This window comes from Salmo salar, chromosome ssa06 (assembly GCF_905237065.1).
Source record: "Salmo salar chromosome ssa06, Ssal_v3.1, whole genome shotgun sequence".
Classification (NCBI taxonomy): domain Eukaryota; kingdom Metazoa; phylum Chordata; class Actinopteri; order Salmoniformes; family Salmonidae; genus Salmo; species Salmo salar.
Window position 1 is genome coordinate 12,890,436 of NC_059447.1, and position 20,417 is coordinate 12,910,852.

The 20,417-nt window shown below is 44.0% G+C and overlaps 1 protein-coding gene across 1 annotated transcript in view; it reads left to right on the forward strand.

The window, feature by feature from the left end:
- Positions 1-1,577: 1,577 nt before the first annotated feature.
- The window catches only part of LOC106606332 (vesicular glutamate transporter 1), a 46,843-nt gene continuing 28,003 nt past the window's right edge, over positions 1,578-20,417 (forward strand). Inside the window, exon 1 of the mRNA XM_045719788.1 lies at positions 1,578-2,070. Coding sequence (XP_045575744.1) covers positions 2,009-2,070 — 62 coding nt within the window. The 5' untranslated portion in view covers positions 1,578-2,008. The remainder of the gene's footprint in view (positions 2,071-20,417) is intronic.

A 20,417-nucleotide genomic window follows, 5' to 3' on the forward strand; every position in this document is an offset into this window, starting at 1 on the left:
TTTACTGTTCTGTGTTTGTCTTTGGCTTCTGTTCCTCCTAGGGCAGGGCTCTCCAAGTCCGGTGATGGGGAACTACTGGGTGAGCAGGCTTTTGTTCTATCCCAGCGCTAACACATTTCCAATAAGGATCTGCATAACTGATCATGGCCTTGAGATATGTTAAGAAAGGGGATTGAGATAGGTAGATAAAGGGGATTGAGATAGGTAGAAGAAATATCTATTATATTTTACTGTGTTCTATTCTAAAGCAGTGGTCCAGTGGATGAGCAGCCTCTGAGGTTATGATGGAGTTTTACAGTGTATTGGATTTTAAAGAGGCAATCGGCTTTAGAATAGAACAAGAGAGTAGAATATAATATACATACTTAATTTTCCGATTTGTGCAAAACAGAAATATCATATATTTAAAAGTCCAAACAATGATAGGCTACATAAGGTGTGGATAGGCTGAAGCTAAAAAGGTCCAACCGAAAACCTGTGGAACTTCCCTTAAACTGCTGCTGACTAGGATCCAATTAGGCAGGCTACCCCTGGCCGCTCCTAATACCCTTCCCAATAACACCTCCTTTCTCCTGAAGTGTAGGTCTACTCTTGTTCACTAGGCTACTTCCCACAAATCTAAAAGCATTGGATTGGTGGAGGCATGTAGGCTAGAGTGAATTTACACCAAATGTATTTTACCAGTGTTTTCCTTCAAATCAGTGAAGGGGAAGTTAACAAGTGCAAACTTTGGGAGGAAGGAGAGATAATTGCGTCTTAAATCTCTACAGATTGGTGTCCCACCCTCAGGGCGGTTGAGCTAATGTGCGGTAATGTGATTAGCATGATGTTGTAAGTAACAAGAACATTTCCCAGGACATAGACATATTTGATATTGGCAGAAAGCTTAGCTGTACTGTCCCATTTACAGTAGCTATTACAGTGAAAGAATACCATGCTATTGTTTGAGAGTGGACAGTTATGAACTTGAAAAGTTATTAATAAACCAATTAGGCACATTTGGGCAGTCTTGATACAACATTTTGAACAGAAATGCAATGGTTCTTTGGATCAGTCTAAACTTTGCACATACACTGATACCATCTAATGGCCAAAATCTAAATTGCGCCTGAGCTGGAATAATACATTATGGCCTTTCTCTTCCATTTCAAAGATGATGGTACAAAAAAAGGTTGTATTTTCATTGTATTATCTTTTACCAGATCTAATATGTTATATTCTCCTACATTCATTCTACATTTCCACAAACTTCAAAGTGTTTCTTTTAAAATGGTATCAAGAATATGCATATTCTTGCTTCAGGTCCTGAGCTTCAGGCAGTTAGATTTGGGTATGTCATTTTAGGCGAATTTTTTTTTTAAAAGGGGGCGGATACTTTTAAACACTGTCGCCATCTAATGTGAAAGTAAGTGGCCGCTAGATGGCAGCATGCACACACTGAGTGGAGAGACTGGTCACGAGGCAGTCCGTGTCAAAAATAAGTGGATGACAGAAACATTTTAGTATCGTGTTTTTTTCATCACATGACGACAAAACTATGTTTATTACTTTTATCATGTCCATTGATTAAAATCATTTAAAATGGCAGCCTTGGTTTTAATATTTACAGAGACTAGGCCTAGGCTACTCCAAATTATACATAGGCCTACATTTGGTGGATGAGAGCTCTAACAATGTTGTTTGGAGAGGGTAGTGTAGGCTATGCTATCCTGTGAAAGAAAAGTCACTTCCGAATGGGCGCAATAATAAAGATAGGCCTGCCTATAGGCTAGACTAGGCTACATCTAAATGTAGGCTATTGTATTTAGAAAGATACATTTTATAACAAGCAGTTTCTGTTGTGTATCGGAGCGCAAGAAGTGGTAGGGATGGACTGATAGAGTGTGTAAGAGAGAGAGAGAGAGAGAGAGAGAGAGAGAGAGAGAAAGAAAGAAAGAAAGAGAGGGACTGCGCTTAGAGCTGGAGTGCGCGCGGGATAGCACACCGGCTGGATCGGGGAGTCGCGAGGATGGAGATCCGACCAGACAGGTTTAAGGCAGTTGCAGCCAAGAATCTGGGAAAGATACACAGGTACCTCCTTAACTTCATAACAATTGCTAATGGCTTGCCTTATTTTTATGTAAACCGTTTCTTGAAAATAGCTTTTTCTATAGGCTGCGGTAATTGATCACCATCTGCTACCCATTCCCAATTCTTACCACCCTATAACCTTTATTGGTGATATTCAAAGCCCAAAAGGGCAACTGTTCGTGAAAGTGACTAAAAAGAAGTGCCACTTTCAGACAATATAGCGCACGGTCGATACCTGGATCTCAGTGACGCGCACTGTATGCTAGGCGCACCTGTACTCGTTTGGACAGTATGCGCTCAGGGGCACAGCAAAATAGCAACATCTGGTGTGCACCCATAGATGGGGTGGACATTATCACAATAAAACTACAAAAACTAAAACAAATCGAGAGCGTGTATGTTATGAAATTCGATTCGGATAGGCTGTATAACATTGTGCAATACTCCAATCGAAATGTATTGATGTAAATTGATTGTAGCAGGGTTGGGGTCAATTCGAACTGAATGCAGTCAATTCAGGAATTAAACTGAAATTCCAATTCAATTATTTGAAAAGGGCATACATTTTCAATGATAAACTAGAAAATAGCTATTTATTTCAGAAGTACAATTTTTTAAAATTCACTTCCTAAATTATCTGCTTTAAATTCGAATTGCCCCCAACCCTTGGATTGTAAACTACCTAGATTGTTTCGGTCTTGGCGTTCAGGTGAGATGTGCAACTCTTGGTTTCAGCAGAGAGTGCGTGCGGTATCTGGGACCTGTGTTTCTCGGAGAGGTGTGATTACATAATGTTTTCGTGCGTAATTGACGCGCACTGTCCGATTGAGAAGGTTGTCCAGATGGAAAGGAATAGAGAGAATCAGATTAGCCTCATGTAACATGGATGGTCCCCGGTGCCGATGACAGACCGAAACATCGACAGACAGACAGACAGACAGACAGACAGACAGACAGACAGACAGACAGGACACTCAGAAAGACAGACATACAATACCCATCGCCATCCTAATTGTCGCGTGTTCAATCAAGTAGTTTACATTCAACCTGACGGTTCGATGCAATGGCTCTGAACATGTACATAGTTGGGACGGGATTTTAAACTTCCCCTGCAACTACAGGTGCGGATTATAGGCCTATCTTTCGCTATGCAAATGCAGTGGTCACACGCATCCACTGGTTTAATTAATAATGTTTCCAATAAATTTTTATTTAGTAACTTTGAAATGTATTCATAAAAAAGCCTTAGGGCCTATATGGCGTACAAATAGGCCTACAATAAAATAAAAAGCCCCAGTCATTGTTATGATGACCAGAATTATAGATATGTTTGCACAAAATCATCTTTCAAAATGAACATTTCATCACATTAGACTAAATGTCCATCATTTTATCTTGGAATTAACTCATGTGGATATTTAGGCTGTGATTAAAATATTGGAAATGGAAATATTGTCAAATCAATAGAGGTCTTTCAAATTACTTTTGCCAGGTGTATTAATTGATTGATTGCATTTATTCGATAATTAAATGTAGCGCGGTGCTCCAGCTCCAGCCAGACGAACTACGGTGGGTCGACTAGGCCTACAGGTTATTTCGTCAGACGGATTCTCCGTAGGTCGACTGGACACTGAGGCAGGAGTCACTGCTGAACTAAAGGCTATAAAATAGGTGTCGAACAAAAATCACATTTTAAAGATCCTGCCGCCTCCTGTCGAAACCTTGAATCGAAGCATAACTCCAAACGTTTTGAAGATTTCAGAAATCTCACATTTAATTTAATTTATTATTATTAGCCCATTATTAATATCGTTTACATGTTTTATATATATTTACAGCAGCATGGCCTAAACACATGCAGCGTTACGGAAGGAAAACCCTGTGAGAAAACCCAATTTCATGTTCATTTAAACCAGTAGAAAATCTACATAATAAATTACCATAAACAGTTTAAAATAGAATATTAAAAAGTGATCAATTGATCGTCTGTGTAGGTGACAAAAAATGAGAGATTATAGTCACTGATAGGGCAGCAAACGCGAGCTCTCCCGGGATTTGAGGTAGCAACCAAACATATAAATCCCCATCCTGAAATAGCCCGTTTCTCGGCCCAGCTGTCGGTCCACGCAAATCCCCTAACTCTACCCCTCCCACAGTCCCACTCCAAGCCCAGCCCACTGTCACTTCCTCTCGCCCCCCTTCCCTCACCCCCATCGTCATTCACAGACCAGCCTACTCCATCATCTCATCCGGGGCCCCGGATTAAGAGTGTAAGGGCACGCGAGTCAAATCGCTTTTTTCCCCTGGCTCTAGTGAGGCACGTGCGTGCTGGTGTCCAATGCTAGTTGCTTTGAAATACTGTATGTGATTTGATTGGATTTGATTTATTTATATAGGGCCTTTCTACCCAATGCTTTCTACCAACTGAGGTAGTAGGCTAAAGGAGGTACTGAAAGCGCGTTACATAGTAGGCTAACAGGGGACAATCACCTTCACACTACACTTCTTGCAGGACTGTGAGGGCTCACCCTCAGAGGAACTACTAATATGACTGTAGTGTATCAGACTGAGGGCCCAGAGGAACTAGCTATATGACTGTAGTGTATCAGACTGAGGGCCCAGAGGAACTAGCTATATGACTGTAGTGTATCAGACTGAGGGCCCAGAGGAACTAGCTATATGACTGTAGTGTATCAGACTGAGGGCCCAGAGGAACTAGCTATATGACTGTAGTGTATCAGACTGAGGGCTCAGAGGAACTAGCTATATGACTGTAGTGTATCAGACTGAGGGCTCAGAGGAACTAGCTATATGACTGTAGTGTATCAGACTGAGGGCCCAGAGGAACTAGCTATATGACTGTAGTGTATCAGACTGAGGGCCCAGAGGAACTAGCTATATGACTGTAGTGTATCAGACTGAGGGCCCAGAGGAACTAGCTATATGACTGTAGTGTATCAGATTGAGGGCTCAGAGGAACTAGCTATATGACTGTAGTGTATCAGACTGAGGGCCCAGAGGAACTAGCTATATGACTGTAGTGTATCAGACTGAGGGCCCAGAGGAACTAGCTATATGACTGTAGTGTATCAGACTGAGGGCCCAGAGGAACTAGCTATATGACTGTAGTGTATCAGACTGAGGGCCCAGAGGAACTAGCTATATGACTGTAGTGTATCAGACTGAGGGCTCAGAGGAACTAGCTATATGACTGTAGTGTATCAGACTGAGGGCCCAGAGGAACTAGCTATATGACTGTAGTGTATCAGACTGAGGGCCCAGAGGAACTAGCTATATGACTGTAGTGTATCAGACTGAGGGCCCAGAGGAACTAGCTATATGACTGTAGTGTATCAGACTGAGGGCTCAGAGGAACTAGCTATATGACTGTAGTGTATCAGACTGAGGGCCCAGAGGAACTAGCTATATGACTGTAGTGTATCAGACTGAGGGCCCAGAGGAACTAGCTATATGACTGTAGTGTATCAGATTGAGGGCTCAGAGGAACTAGCTATATGACTGTAGTGTATCAGACTGAGGGCCCAGAGGAACTAGCTATATGACTGTAGTGTATCAGACTGAGGGCCCAGAGGAACTAGCTATATGACTGTAGTGTATCAGACTGAGGGCCCAGAGGAACTAGCTATATGACTGTAGTGTATCAGACTGAGGGCCCAGAGGAACTAGCTATATGACTGTAGTGTATCAGACTGAGGGCTCAGAGGAACTAGCTATATGACTGTAGTGTATCAGACTGAGGGCCCAGAGGAACTAGCTATATGACTGTAGTGTATCAGACTGAGGGCCCAGAGGAACTAGCTATATGACTGTAGTGTATCAGACTGAGGGCGCACCCTCAGAGGAACTAGCTATATGACTGTAGTGTATCCGAATCAAAGGGTTGAACTAATCCATACTTTGTAAATTATTGGTGTATTCACATATATGGTAGGCCTACAGTATCAGTCAAAAGTTTTGGACACAGCTACTTATTCTTGGGTTTTTCTTGTAGAATAATAGTGAAGACATAAAAACGATGAAATAACACATATGGAATCATGTAGTAACCAAAAAAGTGTTAAACAAATTAAAATATATTTTATATTTGTGATTCTTCAAAGTACCACCCTTTGCCTGTATGACATCTTTGCACACTCTTGGCATTCTCTCAACCAGCTTCATGAGGTAGTCACCTGGAATGCATTTTAATTAACAGGTGTGCCTTGTTAAAAGTTCATTTGTGGCATTTCTTTCCTTCTTAATGTGTTTGAGCCAATCAGTTGTGTTTTGAAAAGGTAGGGGTGTTATACAGTTATACAATCCCTATTTGATAAAAGACCAAGTCCATATTATGGCAAGAACAGCTTGAATAAGCAAAGAGAAACGACAGTCCATCATTACCTTAAGACATGAAGGTCAGTCAATACGGAACATTTCAAGAAGTGCAGTCGCAAAAACCATCAAGCGCTATGATGAAACTGTTTCTCATGAGGACTGCCACAGGAATGGAAGACCCATAGTTACCTCTGCTGCAGAGGATAAATTAATTAGACTTAACTGCACATCAGATTGCAGCCCAAATAAATTCTTCACAGAGTTCAAGTAGCAGACACATCTCAACATCAACTGTTCAGAGGAGACTGCGTGAATCAGGCCTTCATGGTCGAATTGGTGCAAGGAAACCACGACTAAAGGACACCAATAATAAGAAGCGACTTGCTTGGTTCAAGAAACACGAGTAATGGATATTAGTCCAGTGGAAATCTGTCCTTTGGTCTGATGAGTCCAAATTTGAGATTTTTGGTTCCAACCGCCATGTCTTTGTGAGACGCAGAGTAGGTGAACGGATGATCTCCACATGTGTGGTTCCCACCATGAAGCATGGAGGAGGAGGTGTGATGGTGTGGGGGTGTTTTGCTGGTGACACTGTTGGTGATTTATTTAGAATTCAAGGCACACTTAACCAGCATGGATACCACAGCGATACGCCATCCCATCTGGTTTTGTCAGTGGTTGCTAGGAGTGGTGGTAGGAGTCAGGCGCAGAGAGCAGAGGTAAGGAACTTTGTGTTTATTTAAATAAAACACAACACGATCGACGCCAACACAACCGGCATGGAAAAAATGCAAAGTGCCCAGAACAGGTGCACAGCCTGCATACAATATAACAGCAGTAAATCACCAGCACATCCAACTACAAAAAACACAACCTGACGCTAAATAATCCCACACAAACCTGGGCGGGCTAACCAGGCTTAAATAACCAAAATCAAAAGACCCAAATGAGGAACAGGTGCAAACAATAAGACATACCAAATGAAAAAGGAAAAAGGGATCAGCTGCGGCTAGTAGGTCGGTGACGACGACCGCCGAGCGCCGCCCGAGCAGGCAGGGGAGCCACCTTCGGTGGGATTCGTGACAGGTTTGCACTTAGTGGAACTATCATTTGTTTTTCAACAGAACAATGACCCAACACACCTCCAGGCTGTGTAAGGCCGATTTGACCAAGAAGGAGAGTGATGGAGTGCTACATCAGATGACCTGACCTCCACAATCACTTGACCTCAACCCAATTGAGATGGTTTGGGATGAGTTGGACTGCAGAGATTTTTATTTTTATTTTATCTTGGCAAGTCAGATAAGAACAAATTCTTATTTACAATGACGGCCTAGGATCAGTGGGTTAACTGCCTTGTTCAGGGGCAGAATGACAGATTTTTACCTTGTCAGCTCAGGGATTCAATCTAGCAACCTTTCGGTTACTGGCCCAACGCTTTAACCACTAGGCTACCTGCCGCCCCAGTGAAGGAAAAGCAGCAAACAAGTGCTCAGCGTATGTGGGAACTCCTTCAAGACTTTTGTAAAAGCATTCCAGGTGAAGCTGGTTGAGAGAATGCCAAGAGTGTGCAAAGCTGTCATCAATTCAAAGGGTGGTTACTTTGAAGAATCTCAAATATAAAATGTATTTTGATATGTTTAACACTTTTCTGGTTATTACATGATTCCATATGTGTTTTTGTTTTGATGTATTCACTATTATTCTACAATGTAGAAAATAGTTAAGAAAAACCCTGAGTAAGTTTGTCCAAACTTTTGACTGGTACTGTATATTCAAACAATGGGAAGTATGTGTATGTGCGTGTGCGTATGTGAGCGTGTACACTGTGTGAGTGGTCTACCTCACAGACAGAACCGTGACCCCTCCCTGTGAATGCTGCCAGTAGTTCATCTATTATTTAGAGTATTTCTCCATCAGAATGCGTCTCTTGTTTCTATATTAAACTAGGTAGGCAAATACTATAGTAGTGTAAGGTACAGAGCAGCCCCAACACCTTCTCCTCTCCTCTCTAAGGTACAGAGCAGCCCCAACACCTTCTCCTCTCCTGTCCTCTCTTCTCTTCTCTACCTTCACCCCTTCCCTGCAGTCATTCCCTTGTCATCCATCAATAAATAATAATATTTAGCAGAGGCTTTTATCCAAAGCAACTTACAGTCATGTGTGTATATATTTTATGTATGGGTGGTCCTGGGAATCAAACCCATAATCCTGGTGTTGCAACCACCATGCTAACTGATCTACAGAGGACCATGCTCTACTAACTGAGCTACAGAGGACCATGCTCTACTAACTGATCTACAAAGGACCATGCTCTACTAACTGATCTACAAAGGACCATGCTCTACTAATTGATCTACAGAGGACCATGCTCTACTAACTGATCTACAAAGGACCATGCTCTACTAACTGATCTACAGAGGACCATGCTCTACTAACTGATCTATAGAGGACCATGCTCTACTAACTGATCTACAGAGGTCCATGCTCTACTAACTGATCTACAGAGGACCATGCTCTACTAACTGATCTACAGAGGACCATGCTCTACTAACTGATCTACAGAGGACCATGCTCTACTAACTGATCTACAGAGGACCATGCTCTACTAACTGATCTACAGAGGACCATGCTCTACTAACTGAGCTACAGAGGACCATGCTCTACTAACTGATCTACAAAGGACCATGCTCTACTAACTGATCTACAGAGGACCATACTCTACCAACTGGTCTACAGAGGACCATGCTCTACCAACTGATCTACAGAGGACCATGCTCTACCAACTGATCTACAGAGGACCATGCTCTACCAACTGGTCTACAGAGGACCATGCTCTACCAACTGATCTACAGAGGACCATGCTCTACCAACTGATCTACAGAGGACCATGCTCTACCAACTGGTCTACAGAGGACCATGCTCTACTAACTGATCTACAGAGGACCATGCTCTACCAACTGGTCTACAGAGGACCATGCTCTACCAACTGATCTACAGAGGACCATGCTCTACTAACTGATCTACAGAGGACCATGCTCTACTAACTGATCTACAGAGGACCATGCTCTACCAACTGGTCTACAGAGGACCATGCTCTACCAACTGATCTACAGAGGACCATGCTCTACTAACTGATCTACAGAGGACCATGCTCTACTAACTGATCTACAGAGGACCATGCTCTACCAACTGGTCTACAGAGGACCATGCTCTACTAACTGATCTACAGAGGACCATGCTCTACCAACTGATCTACAAAGGACCATGCTCTACTAATTGATCTACAGAGGACCATGCTCTACTAACTGATCTACAGAGGACCATGCTCTACTAAATGAGCAAACAGTAGATGTGTCCTATAGCTTTCACGTACAGTATACAATCAATGTGCATTTATTTGGAATCTAGCTTATTGGCTACTGGTCATCACAGCAGAGCTATCTCAACCTATTGGCTATCACAGCGGAGCGTTCTCAACCTATTGGCTATCACAGCGGAGCTCTCTCAACCTATTGGCTATCACAGCGGAGCGTTCTCAACCTATTGACTATCACAGCGGAGCATTCTCAATCTATTGGCTATCACAGCGGAGCGTTCTCAACCTATTGGCTATCACAGCGGAGCGTTATCAACCTATTGACTATCACAGCGGAGCTCTCTCAACCTATTGGCTATCACAGCGGAGCGTTCTCAACCTATTGGCTATCACAGCGGAGCGTTCTCAACCTATTGGCTATCACAGCGGAGCTCTCTCAACCTATTGGCTATCACAGCGGAGCGTTCTCAACCTATTGGCTATCACAGCGGAGCGTTCTCAACCTATTGGCTATCACAGCGGAGCGTTCTCAACCTATTGGCTATCACAGCGGAGCGTTCTCAACCTATTGGCTATCACAGCGGAGCGTTCTCAACCTATTGACTATCACAGCGGAGTGTTCTCAACCTATTGACTATCACAGCGGAGCGTTCTCAACCTATTGGCTATCACAGCGGAGGTCTCTCAAGTTAGGCTGCTGGGGGGGGGGGGGGGGGGCGGGGTCGTACACCCAATTAGTACAGCCTGTAACAGACCCCGACATGCAGGGTGACATTTTGGCAGAGACATAAAGTGGTATCATTGTGAAATTGATGGATTTCATGGTTAAGATACGTAGTGCCAGCGGCACTGTCATTTTAAACCCTCATGTTGATGGAATTCATGTCATTTTAAACCCTCATATTGATGGAATTCATGTCATTTTAAACCCTCATATTGATGGAATTCATGTCATTTTAAACCCTCATATTGATGGAATTCATGTCATTTTAAACCCTCATATTGATGGAATTCATGTCATTTTAAACCCTCTTATTGATGGAATTCATGTCATTTTAAACCCTCTTATTGATGGAATTCAAGTCATTTTAAACCCTCATATTGATGGAATTCATGGTTAAAATACACAGTGAGCCCTCCCCACCTCTCCTGTTATGGATGTCAAACAGGAACAGGTTTAGAAGGAAATGCTACCACAGGTATGGGGAGGGAAATGGCAACTTTCTACACTAGCGATGCTTTATTGCAATGTCAAGACAGTACTTCTATAGTTCTACATTTGATCTGTAAAGCACCTTTCATAAATATAAAAACACTACAAATATTAAAAAACAGTACATACAGTACATACATGGGCGGCAGGTAGCCTAGTGGTTAGAGCGTTGGACTTGTAACCAAAAGGTAACAAGATCGAATCCCCAAGCTGACAAGGTAAAAATCTGTCGTTCTGCCCCTGAACAAGGCAGTTAACTGTTCCTAGGCCGTCATTGAAAATAAGAATTTGTTCTTAACTGACTTGCCTAGTAAAATAAATAAACATAGTAAACAGCAAATAAAAAAACAAAATATATATATTTGTGTAATAACATATAATAAAAAAATAGTTGGGGGCTTTTTAATATGTATTGGTAGTGACTTCCTGGTTTTACAGTATGTCACATGGATGCTGTCTTTCTGTGTTCTGTGAATTGAAATGCAGTCTGCAGTGTGAGTAGTAATAACTCATATCTCTTCAAGAGCAGTCCTGTACAACTGCAGGCTGTAGGTTTGCGTGTGTGTGTGTGTGTGTGTGTGTGTGTGTGTGTGTGTGTGTGTGTGTGTGTGTGTGTGTGTGTGTGTGTGCGCGTGCGCGTGGGTGCGTGTTTGTGTTTGTGTGTCTGTTTATGACGGAGATCGTGTGACAGGAGGGGGGAGTATGACTCCCTAGGTAACATAGTCCCATAGAGACACAATCTGTTCACTGGAGAGGAGGGGAGGGTGAGAACGAGAAAGAGAGGGGGAGGGGGGATGAGGGAAGCCATCACTTTTATCTTAATTCAAATGGCAATAGCAGCAATCATTTAGAGCATCAAGAGGGAGATTTGAAGAGGATTTTAATCAATCTCATCAGACGGCGCCCAATGTTCAATATGTCCACCTTCAGCTTTCACTAGGTTTCAAATAAACCACTGGACTTAACCGAAAGAAGGTTTCCACCCACTGACCTGCAACTGCTCTGGCTGAGTTCCGAATGGCATCCTATTCCCTACAGGGCTCTGGTCAAAAGTAGTGCACTATGTAGGGAATAGTGTGTCATTTGGGAGGTATGGATAGTAGACAAGGGCACTGTTCTGAAGCCCCCAACCGTCACTTCAACAACGACATCCAACAAGTCATCTCTTCCATTCAACCAGTTTATTCATTTCATTGAACTTTAAAGCTGGAATCCTTAGGTGCTACATCAATTTTTGGGCTTATTAATGAATGATTTATACACATTGATTCTTGAAGAATCTAACTTTTAAATGCCTCATGAGCTTAGTTTAACTGTTGTGCCCCATCAGAACCCCAAATATAAGCTTGTTTTACTCCAATGTTTGTAAACAAAGAAAATGTAAACAAACTCTGTATAGCTTCATAACATGGTTCAAACTATACTTTTCATATCATGGATGGTCTGTCCTTGAATTTACTGTACACACCTCTTGTTTTGAATTTTAGAGTGGTTACATGTCTCCAGGCCCATCCCTCAGTTTGTTTTACCAAAACACAGGCGGGTTGCCCGCTGGCTGTTGTTTCAATGAAGGATTCCAGCTTTAACTTTGTTTTTCATTAACAAATACCAAAGCTGAACACCTCAACAGTTTGATTATTTATCAATATTAAAATGAATCAGCACATTTTTCCCCATTTCGTTTAGTGAATGGTTTTGGATGGGTGTTGTTGCAGCAGCTCTTTCACAATCTCACACCCACCTAGCACAATGACATAGTATCCTCAGTCCAGACTCCAGTGATTTATGTATGCTGTATGTCACAACATTAGACTGTACAGCAGACACTATGACAACAGTGGATATAATGACAATAGAGACAAGTGGAGGGAGGAGAAAGAATGACACAAAGACAGGATGAGAGGGAGGGACAGCAAGAGGAGGGAGGGACAGCAAGAGTTTGGGAGGGACAGCAAGAGGAGGGAGGGACAGCAAGAGGAGGGAGGGACAGCAAGAGGAGGGAGGGACAGCAAGAGGAGGAGAGACAGCAAGAGGATGGAGGGACAGCAAGAGGATGGAGGGACTGCAAGAGGAGGGAGGGACAGCAAGACAAGGAGAGACAGCAAGAGGAGGAAAGGACAGCAAGAGGATGGAGGGACAGCAAGAAGATGGAGGGACAGCAAGAGGAGGGAGGGACAGCAAGAGGAGGGAGGGACAGCAAGAGGAGGGAGGGACAGCAAGAGGAGGGAGGGACAGCAAGAGGAGGGAGGGACAGCAAGAGGAGGGAGGGACCTCGGAAATATCATTATATATGGACAAGTGATCACTAGGGCGTCTGAGATTACGTAACATTTTACTCTCTCCTCTCTCTCTCCCTCTATTTCTCTCTGTCTGTCTCTCATCCTCTTATGAGGGGATTATCAGGAACGCTCTGTGAATTGGAGAATTTAATATAAAAGGTAACAAAAAAGTTGTCGTCAGCTCATTTGCCAAGCCAGTCTGTTCTATCTGTTATAACACATGGAGGCCCAGCCAGTCTGTTCTATCTGTTATAACACACACAGAGGCCCAGCCAGTCTGTTCTATCTGTTATAACACATGGAGGCCCAGCCAGTCTGTTCTATCTGTTATAACACACACAGAGGCCCAGCCAGTCTGTTCTATCTGTTATAACACATGGAGGCCCAGCCAGTCTGTTCTATCTGTTATAACACACACAGAGGCCCAGCCAGTCTGTTCTATCTGTTATAACACACATGGAGGCCCAGCCAGTCTGTTCTATCTGTTATAACACATGGAGGCCCAGCCAGTCTGTTCTATCTGTTATAACACATGGAGGCCCAGCCAGTCTGTTCTATCTGTTATAACACATGGAGGCCCAGCCAGTCTGTTCTATCTGTTATAACACATGGAGGCCCAGCCAGTCTGTTCTATCTGTTATAACACATGGAGGCCCAGCCAGTCTGTTCTATCTGTTATAACACACATGGAGGCCCAGCCAGTCTATATGTTATAACACACATGGAGGCATAGCCAGTCTATATGTTATAACACACATGGAGGCCCAGCCAGTCTATATGTTATAACACACATGGAGGCCCAGCCAGTCTATATGTTATAACACATATGGAGGCCCAGCCAGTCTATATGTTATAACACACATGGAGGCCCAGCCAGTCTATATGTTATAACACACATGGAGGCCCAGCCAGTCTATATGTTCTAACACACATGGAGACCCAGCCAGTCTATATGTTATAACACACATGGAGGCCCAGCCAGTCTATATGTTATAACACACATGGAGGACCAGCCAGTCTATATGTTATAACACACATGGAGGCCCAGCCAGTCTATATGTTATAACACACATGGAGGCCCAGCCAGTCTATATGTTATAACAGACATGGAGGACCAGTCAGTCTATATGTTATAACATACATGGAGACCCAGCCAGTCTATATGTTATAACATACATGGAGACCCAGCCAGTCTATATGTTATAACACACATGGAGACCCAGCCAGTCTATATGTTATAACACACATGGAGGCCCAGCCAGTCTATATGTTATAACACACATGGAGGCCCAGCCAGTCTATATGTTATAACACACATGGAGGCCCAGCCAGTCTATATGTTATAACACACATGGAGGCCCAGCCAGTCTATATGTTCTAACACACATGGAGGCCCAGCCAGTCTATATGTTATAACACACATGGAGGCCCAGCCAGTCTATATGTTATAACACACATGGAGGCCCAGCCAGTCTATATGTTATAACACACATGGAGGCCCAGCCAGTCTATATGTTATAACATACATGGAGACCCAGCCAGTCTATATGTTATAACACACATGGAGGCCCAGCCAGTCTATATGTTATAACACACATGGAGGACCAGCCAGTCTATATGTTATAACACACATGGAGACCTAGCCAGTCTATATGTTATAACACACATGGAGGCCCAGCCAGTCTATAAGTTATAACACACATGGAGGCCCAGCCAGTCTATATGTTATAACATACATGGAGGCCCAGCCAGGCTGTTCTATCTGGCAGTGAGGTAGTGTGTATGTTAAAACCTTCACAGCACCTTTATAACCTGTTATAGCTTATAGAACTGCTACAGAAACTCCTAAGTCAATGTTGTGGAGGCGATTGTGCTCACAATCAATGTTAGATGGTTGGATGGATGGATTGATGATAGATGGAAAGATGGATATATGCATAGATGGATGGATCAATGTTAGATTACAACCTACTACATTATTTTAAATGAACATCCAGTCCATATCCACAGCTCTACAGAGAGCATCATTGAGACACTGGCCGTGTCCCAATACCCGTAGTTGAATTCTAAATAGTAGGCTGATTGGGTATGCGAAAATATACATTTTATAACATGTGACATTTTGAGAACTGAGTATACTTTAAATGCCAGGATGTCATAGTCTTTTCGGCTTTCCATCTAGTAGGAATTGGAAGCATGCTATTGAGGAAAAGCATAGTCTTTTCAGACCCACGGTGTGTTTGACAACAGCTGATAATCAGATAAGAAGACGGGCTGTATCAAAATGAACGAACGGCGGGAAACAACTCAATTGCATATTACAAATCAAATGGTATTTGTCACATTCGCCGAATTCAACAGTGAAATGCTTACTTACAAGACCTTAACCAACAATGTAGTTTTAAGAAAAATAAGTGTTAAGAAAGTATTTACTAAATAAACTGAAGTGAAAAAGATAAATACAAAAAACTGAAGAAAATAGAAAAATAACAAATAATTGAAGAGCAACAACAAAAGAACAGTAACGAGGCGATATACAGGGGGTACCAATACAGAGTCAATGTGCGGGGTCACAGGTTAGTCGAGGTAATTGAGGTAATATGTACATGTAGGTAGAGGTAAAGTGATTACATGACGCATTCTCAGTATAATATTTGTTGCTTACTGCATACATTGTTACTAAATAGTACGTTCTAAATTGCATGTAGTAAGATTAGGACGCAGTGTGAGGGACTAGCTGGGGGACTAGCTGGGACTGGCTGTACATGTAGATATGGATTCCATAGTGCCACCAGAGGGACTAGCTGGGACTGGCTGTACATGTAGATATGGATTCCATAGTGCCACCAGAGGGACTAGCTGGGACTGGCTGTACATGTAGATATGGATTCCATAGTGCCACCAGAGGGACTAGCTGGGACTGGCTGTACATGTAGATATGGATTCCATAGTGCCACCAGAGGGACTAGCTGGGACTACCTGTACATGTAGATATGGATTCCATAGTGCCACCAGAGGGACTAGCTGGGACTGGCTGTACATGTAGATATGGATTCCATAGTGCCACCAGAGGGACTAGCTGGGACTGGCTGTACATGTAGATATGGATTCCATAGTGCCACCAGAGGGACTAGCTGGGACTGGCTGTACATGTAGATATGGATTCCATAGTGCCACCAGAGGGACTAGCTGGGACTGGCTGTACATGTAGATATGGATTCCATAGTGCCACCAGAGGGACTAGCTGGGACTACCTGTACATGTAGATATGGATTCCATAGTGCCACCAGAGGGACTAGCTGGGACTGGCTGTACATGTAGATATGGATTCCATAGTGCCACCAGAGGGACTAGCTGGGACTGGCTGTACATGTAGATATGGATTCCATAGTGCCACCAGAGGGACTAGCTGGGACTGGCTGTACATGTAGATATGGATTCCATAGTGCCACCAGAGGGACTAGCTGGGACTGGCTGTACATGTAGATATGGATTCCATAGTGCCACCAGAGGGACTAGCTGGGACTACCTGTACATGTAGATATGGATTCCATAGTGCCACCAGAGGGACTAGCTGGGACTGGCTGTACATGTAGATATGGATTCCATAGTGCCACCAGAGGGACTAGCTGGGACTGGCTGTACATGTAGATATGGATTCCATAGTGCCACCAGAGGGACTAGCTGGGACTGGCTGTACATGTAGATATGGATTCCATAGTGCCACCAGAGGGACTAGCTGGGACTACCTGTACATGTAGATATGGATTCCATAGTGCCACCAGAGGGACTAGCTGGGACTGGCTGTACATGTAGATATGGATTCCATAGTGCCACCAGAGGGACTAGCTGGGACTGGCTGTACATGTAGATATGGATTCCATAGTGCCACCAGAGGGACTAGCTGGGACTGGCTGTACATCTAGATATGGATTCCATAGTGCCACCAGAGGGACTAGCTGGGACTGGCTGTACATGTAGATATGGATTCCATAGTGCCACCAGAGGGACTAGCTGGGACTGGCTGTACATGTAGATATGGATTCCATAGTGCCACCAGAGGGACTAGCTGGGACTACCTGTACATGTAGATATGGATTCCATAGTGCCACCAGAGGGACTAGCTGGGACTGACTGTACATGTAGATATGGATTCCATAGTGCCACCAGAGGGACTAGCTGGGACTGGCTGTACATGTAGATATGGATTCCATAGTGCCACCAGAGGGACTAGCTGGGACTGGCTGTACATCTAGATATGGATTCCATAGTGCCACCAGAGGGACTAGCTGGGACTGGCTGTACATGTAGATATGGATTCCATAGTGCCACCAGAGGGATTAGCTGGGACTACCTGTACATGTAGATATGGATTCCATAGTGCCAGCATAGGGACTAGCTGGGACTGGCTGTACATGTAGATATGGATTCCATAGTGCCACCAGAGGGACTAGCTGGGACTACCTGTACATGTAGATATGGATTCCATAGTGCCACCAGAGGGACTAGCTGGGACTGGCTGTACATGTAGATATGGATTCCATAGTGCCACCAGAGGGACTAGCTGGGACTGGCTGTACATGTAGATATGGATTCCATAGTGCCACCAGAGGGACTAGCTGGGACTGGCTGTACATGTAGATATGGATTCCATAGTGCCACCAGAGGGACTAGCTGGGACTACCTGTACATGTAGATATGGATTCCATAGTGCCACCAGAGGGACTAGCTGGGACTGGCTGTACGTGTAGATATGGATTCCATAGTGCCACCAGAGGGACTAGCTGGGACTACCTGTACATGTAGATATGGATTCCATAGTGCCACCAGAGGGACTAGCTGGGACTAGCTGTACATGTAGATATGGATTCCATAGTGCCACCAGAGGGACTAGCTGGGACTGGCTGTACATGTAGATATGGATTCCATAGTGCCACCACAGGGACTAGCTGGGACTGGCTGTACATGTAGATATGGATTCCATAGTGCCACCAGAGGGACTAGCTGGGACTACCTGTACATGTAGATATGGATTCCATAGTGTCACCAGAGGGACTAGCTGGGACTACCTGTACATGTAGATATGGATTCCATAGTGCCACCAGAGGGACTAGCTGGGACTACCTGTACATGTAGATATGGATTCCATAGTGCCACCAGAGGGACTAGCTGGGACTACCTGTACATGTAGATATGGATTCCATAGTGCCACCAGAGGGACTAGCTGGGACTGGCTGTACGTGTAGATATGGATTCCATAGTGCCACCAGAGGGACTAGCTGGGACTGGCTGTACATGTAGATATGGATTCCATAGTGCCACCAGAGGGACTAGCTGGGACTGGCTGTACATGTAGATATGGATTCCATAGTGCCACCAGAGGGACTAGCTGGGACTACCTGTACATGTAGATATGGATTCCATAGTGCCACCAGAGGGACTAGCTGGGACTGGCTGTACATGTAGATATGGATTCCATAGTGCCACCACAGGGACTAGCTGGGACTGGCTGTACATGTAGATATGGATTCCATAGTGCCACCAGAGGGACTAGCTGGGACTGGCTGTACATGTAGATATGGATTCCATAGTGCCACCAGAGGGACTAGCTGGGACTACCTGTACATGTAGATATGGATTCCATAGTGCCACCAGAGGGACTAGCTGGGACTGGCTGTACGTGTAGATATGGATTCCATAGTGCCACCAGAGGGACTAGCTGGGACTACCTGTACATGTAGATATGGATTCCATAGTGCCACCAGAGGGACTAGCTGGGACTGGCTGTACATGTAGATATGGATTCCATAGTGCCACCAGAGGGACTACCTGGGACTGGCTGTACATGTAGATATGGATTCCATAGTGCCACCAGAGGGACTAGCTGGGACTGGCTGTACATGTAGATATGGATTCCATAGTGCCACCAGAGGGACTAGCTGGGACTGGCTGTACATGTAGATATGGATTCCATAGTGCCACCAGAGGGACTAGCTGGGACTGGCTGTACATGTAGATATGGATTCCATAGTGCCACCAGAGGGACTAGCTGGGACTACCTGTACATGTAGATATGGATTCCATAGTGCCACCAGAGGGACTAGCTGGGACTGGCTGTACATGTAGATATGGATTCCATAGTGCCACCAGAGGGACTAGCTGGGACTGGCTGTACATGTAGATATGGATTCCATAGTGCCACCAGAGGGACTAGCTGGGACTGGCTGTACATGTAGATATGGATTCCATAGTGCCACCAGAGGGACTAGCTGGGACTGGCTGTACATGTAGATATGGATTCCATAGTGCCACCAGAGGGACTAGCTGGGACTGGCTGTACATGTAGATATGGATTCCATAGTGCCACCAGAGGGACTAGCTGGGACTGGCTGTATGTGTACAGGAGATATGTGCATGCATGTTTTATCTTATCTGCAAGTCAACAGCAGAATCTGTCAGCTTAAGGCCACATCTGATTCACTTTAGCCTTCTGCTGATAAATGTGAAACAAATGACCATGCTATACTCTCATTGCATTATGGGTAGTGCAGTGCTTCACGCCGCACACACAGTCAAGGCTGAAACGTACCCTTTGAATAAACCAAGGTTGCAATTTGACATTTGACTGGAACAGCAATGGAAAGAGGACCTGAATTATCTGTTGTCCCCTCAATTTAATGATAATCGTATTCCTTGACTGTCATCGGGTTGTATTTGGTTTAAAAAGGGCACCGTTAAAAAAACGGACAGACAAAAAACTAAGAAAAGTGTTCCTATCAGGCACAATGGAACGATGGACCAATGGAATTGTTCCAAAAGTGCAAACTTTGCACACCAGGATAGTTAAATCAACCACAAGTATTTCCAACATTTAAAGTACAGTATTTGTACCTGGTCTGCTCCAGACGGTCGGCATAGTACTGTCTGACCTGTCTCTGAATGGCCCAGGAACCTCTTCCCAGCAAACAGCCAACATTCCTGCAACATTAGGTAACTTTCCAATGGAGGCCCAATTTGGTTTACAACTAACGTTAGCATGACCACATCTCATTACTGTTTGTTTTTGACATTTCTAGAATGGGTTTTTGTCCAGTTAACTGAATGCTCATAGAGAAAACATTATAGCCATCTCATGGGGGAACATCCCTGGGAACCCCAGTTAATAATTCAGGGAACTTTTAGAGAAGTTGACATTTTAAAC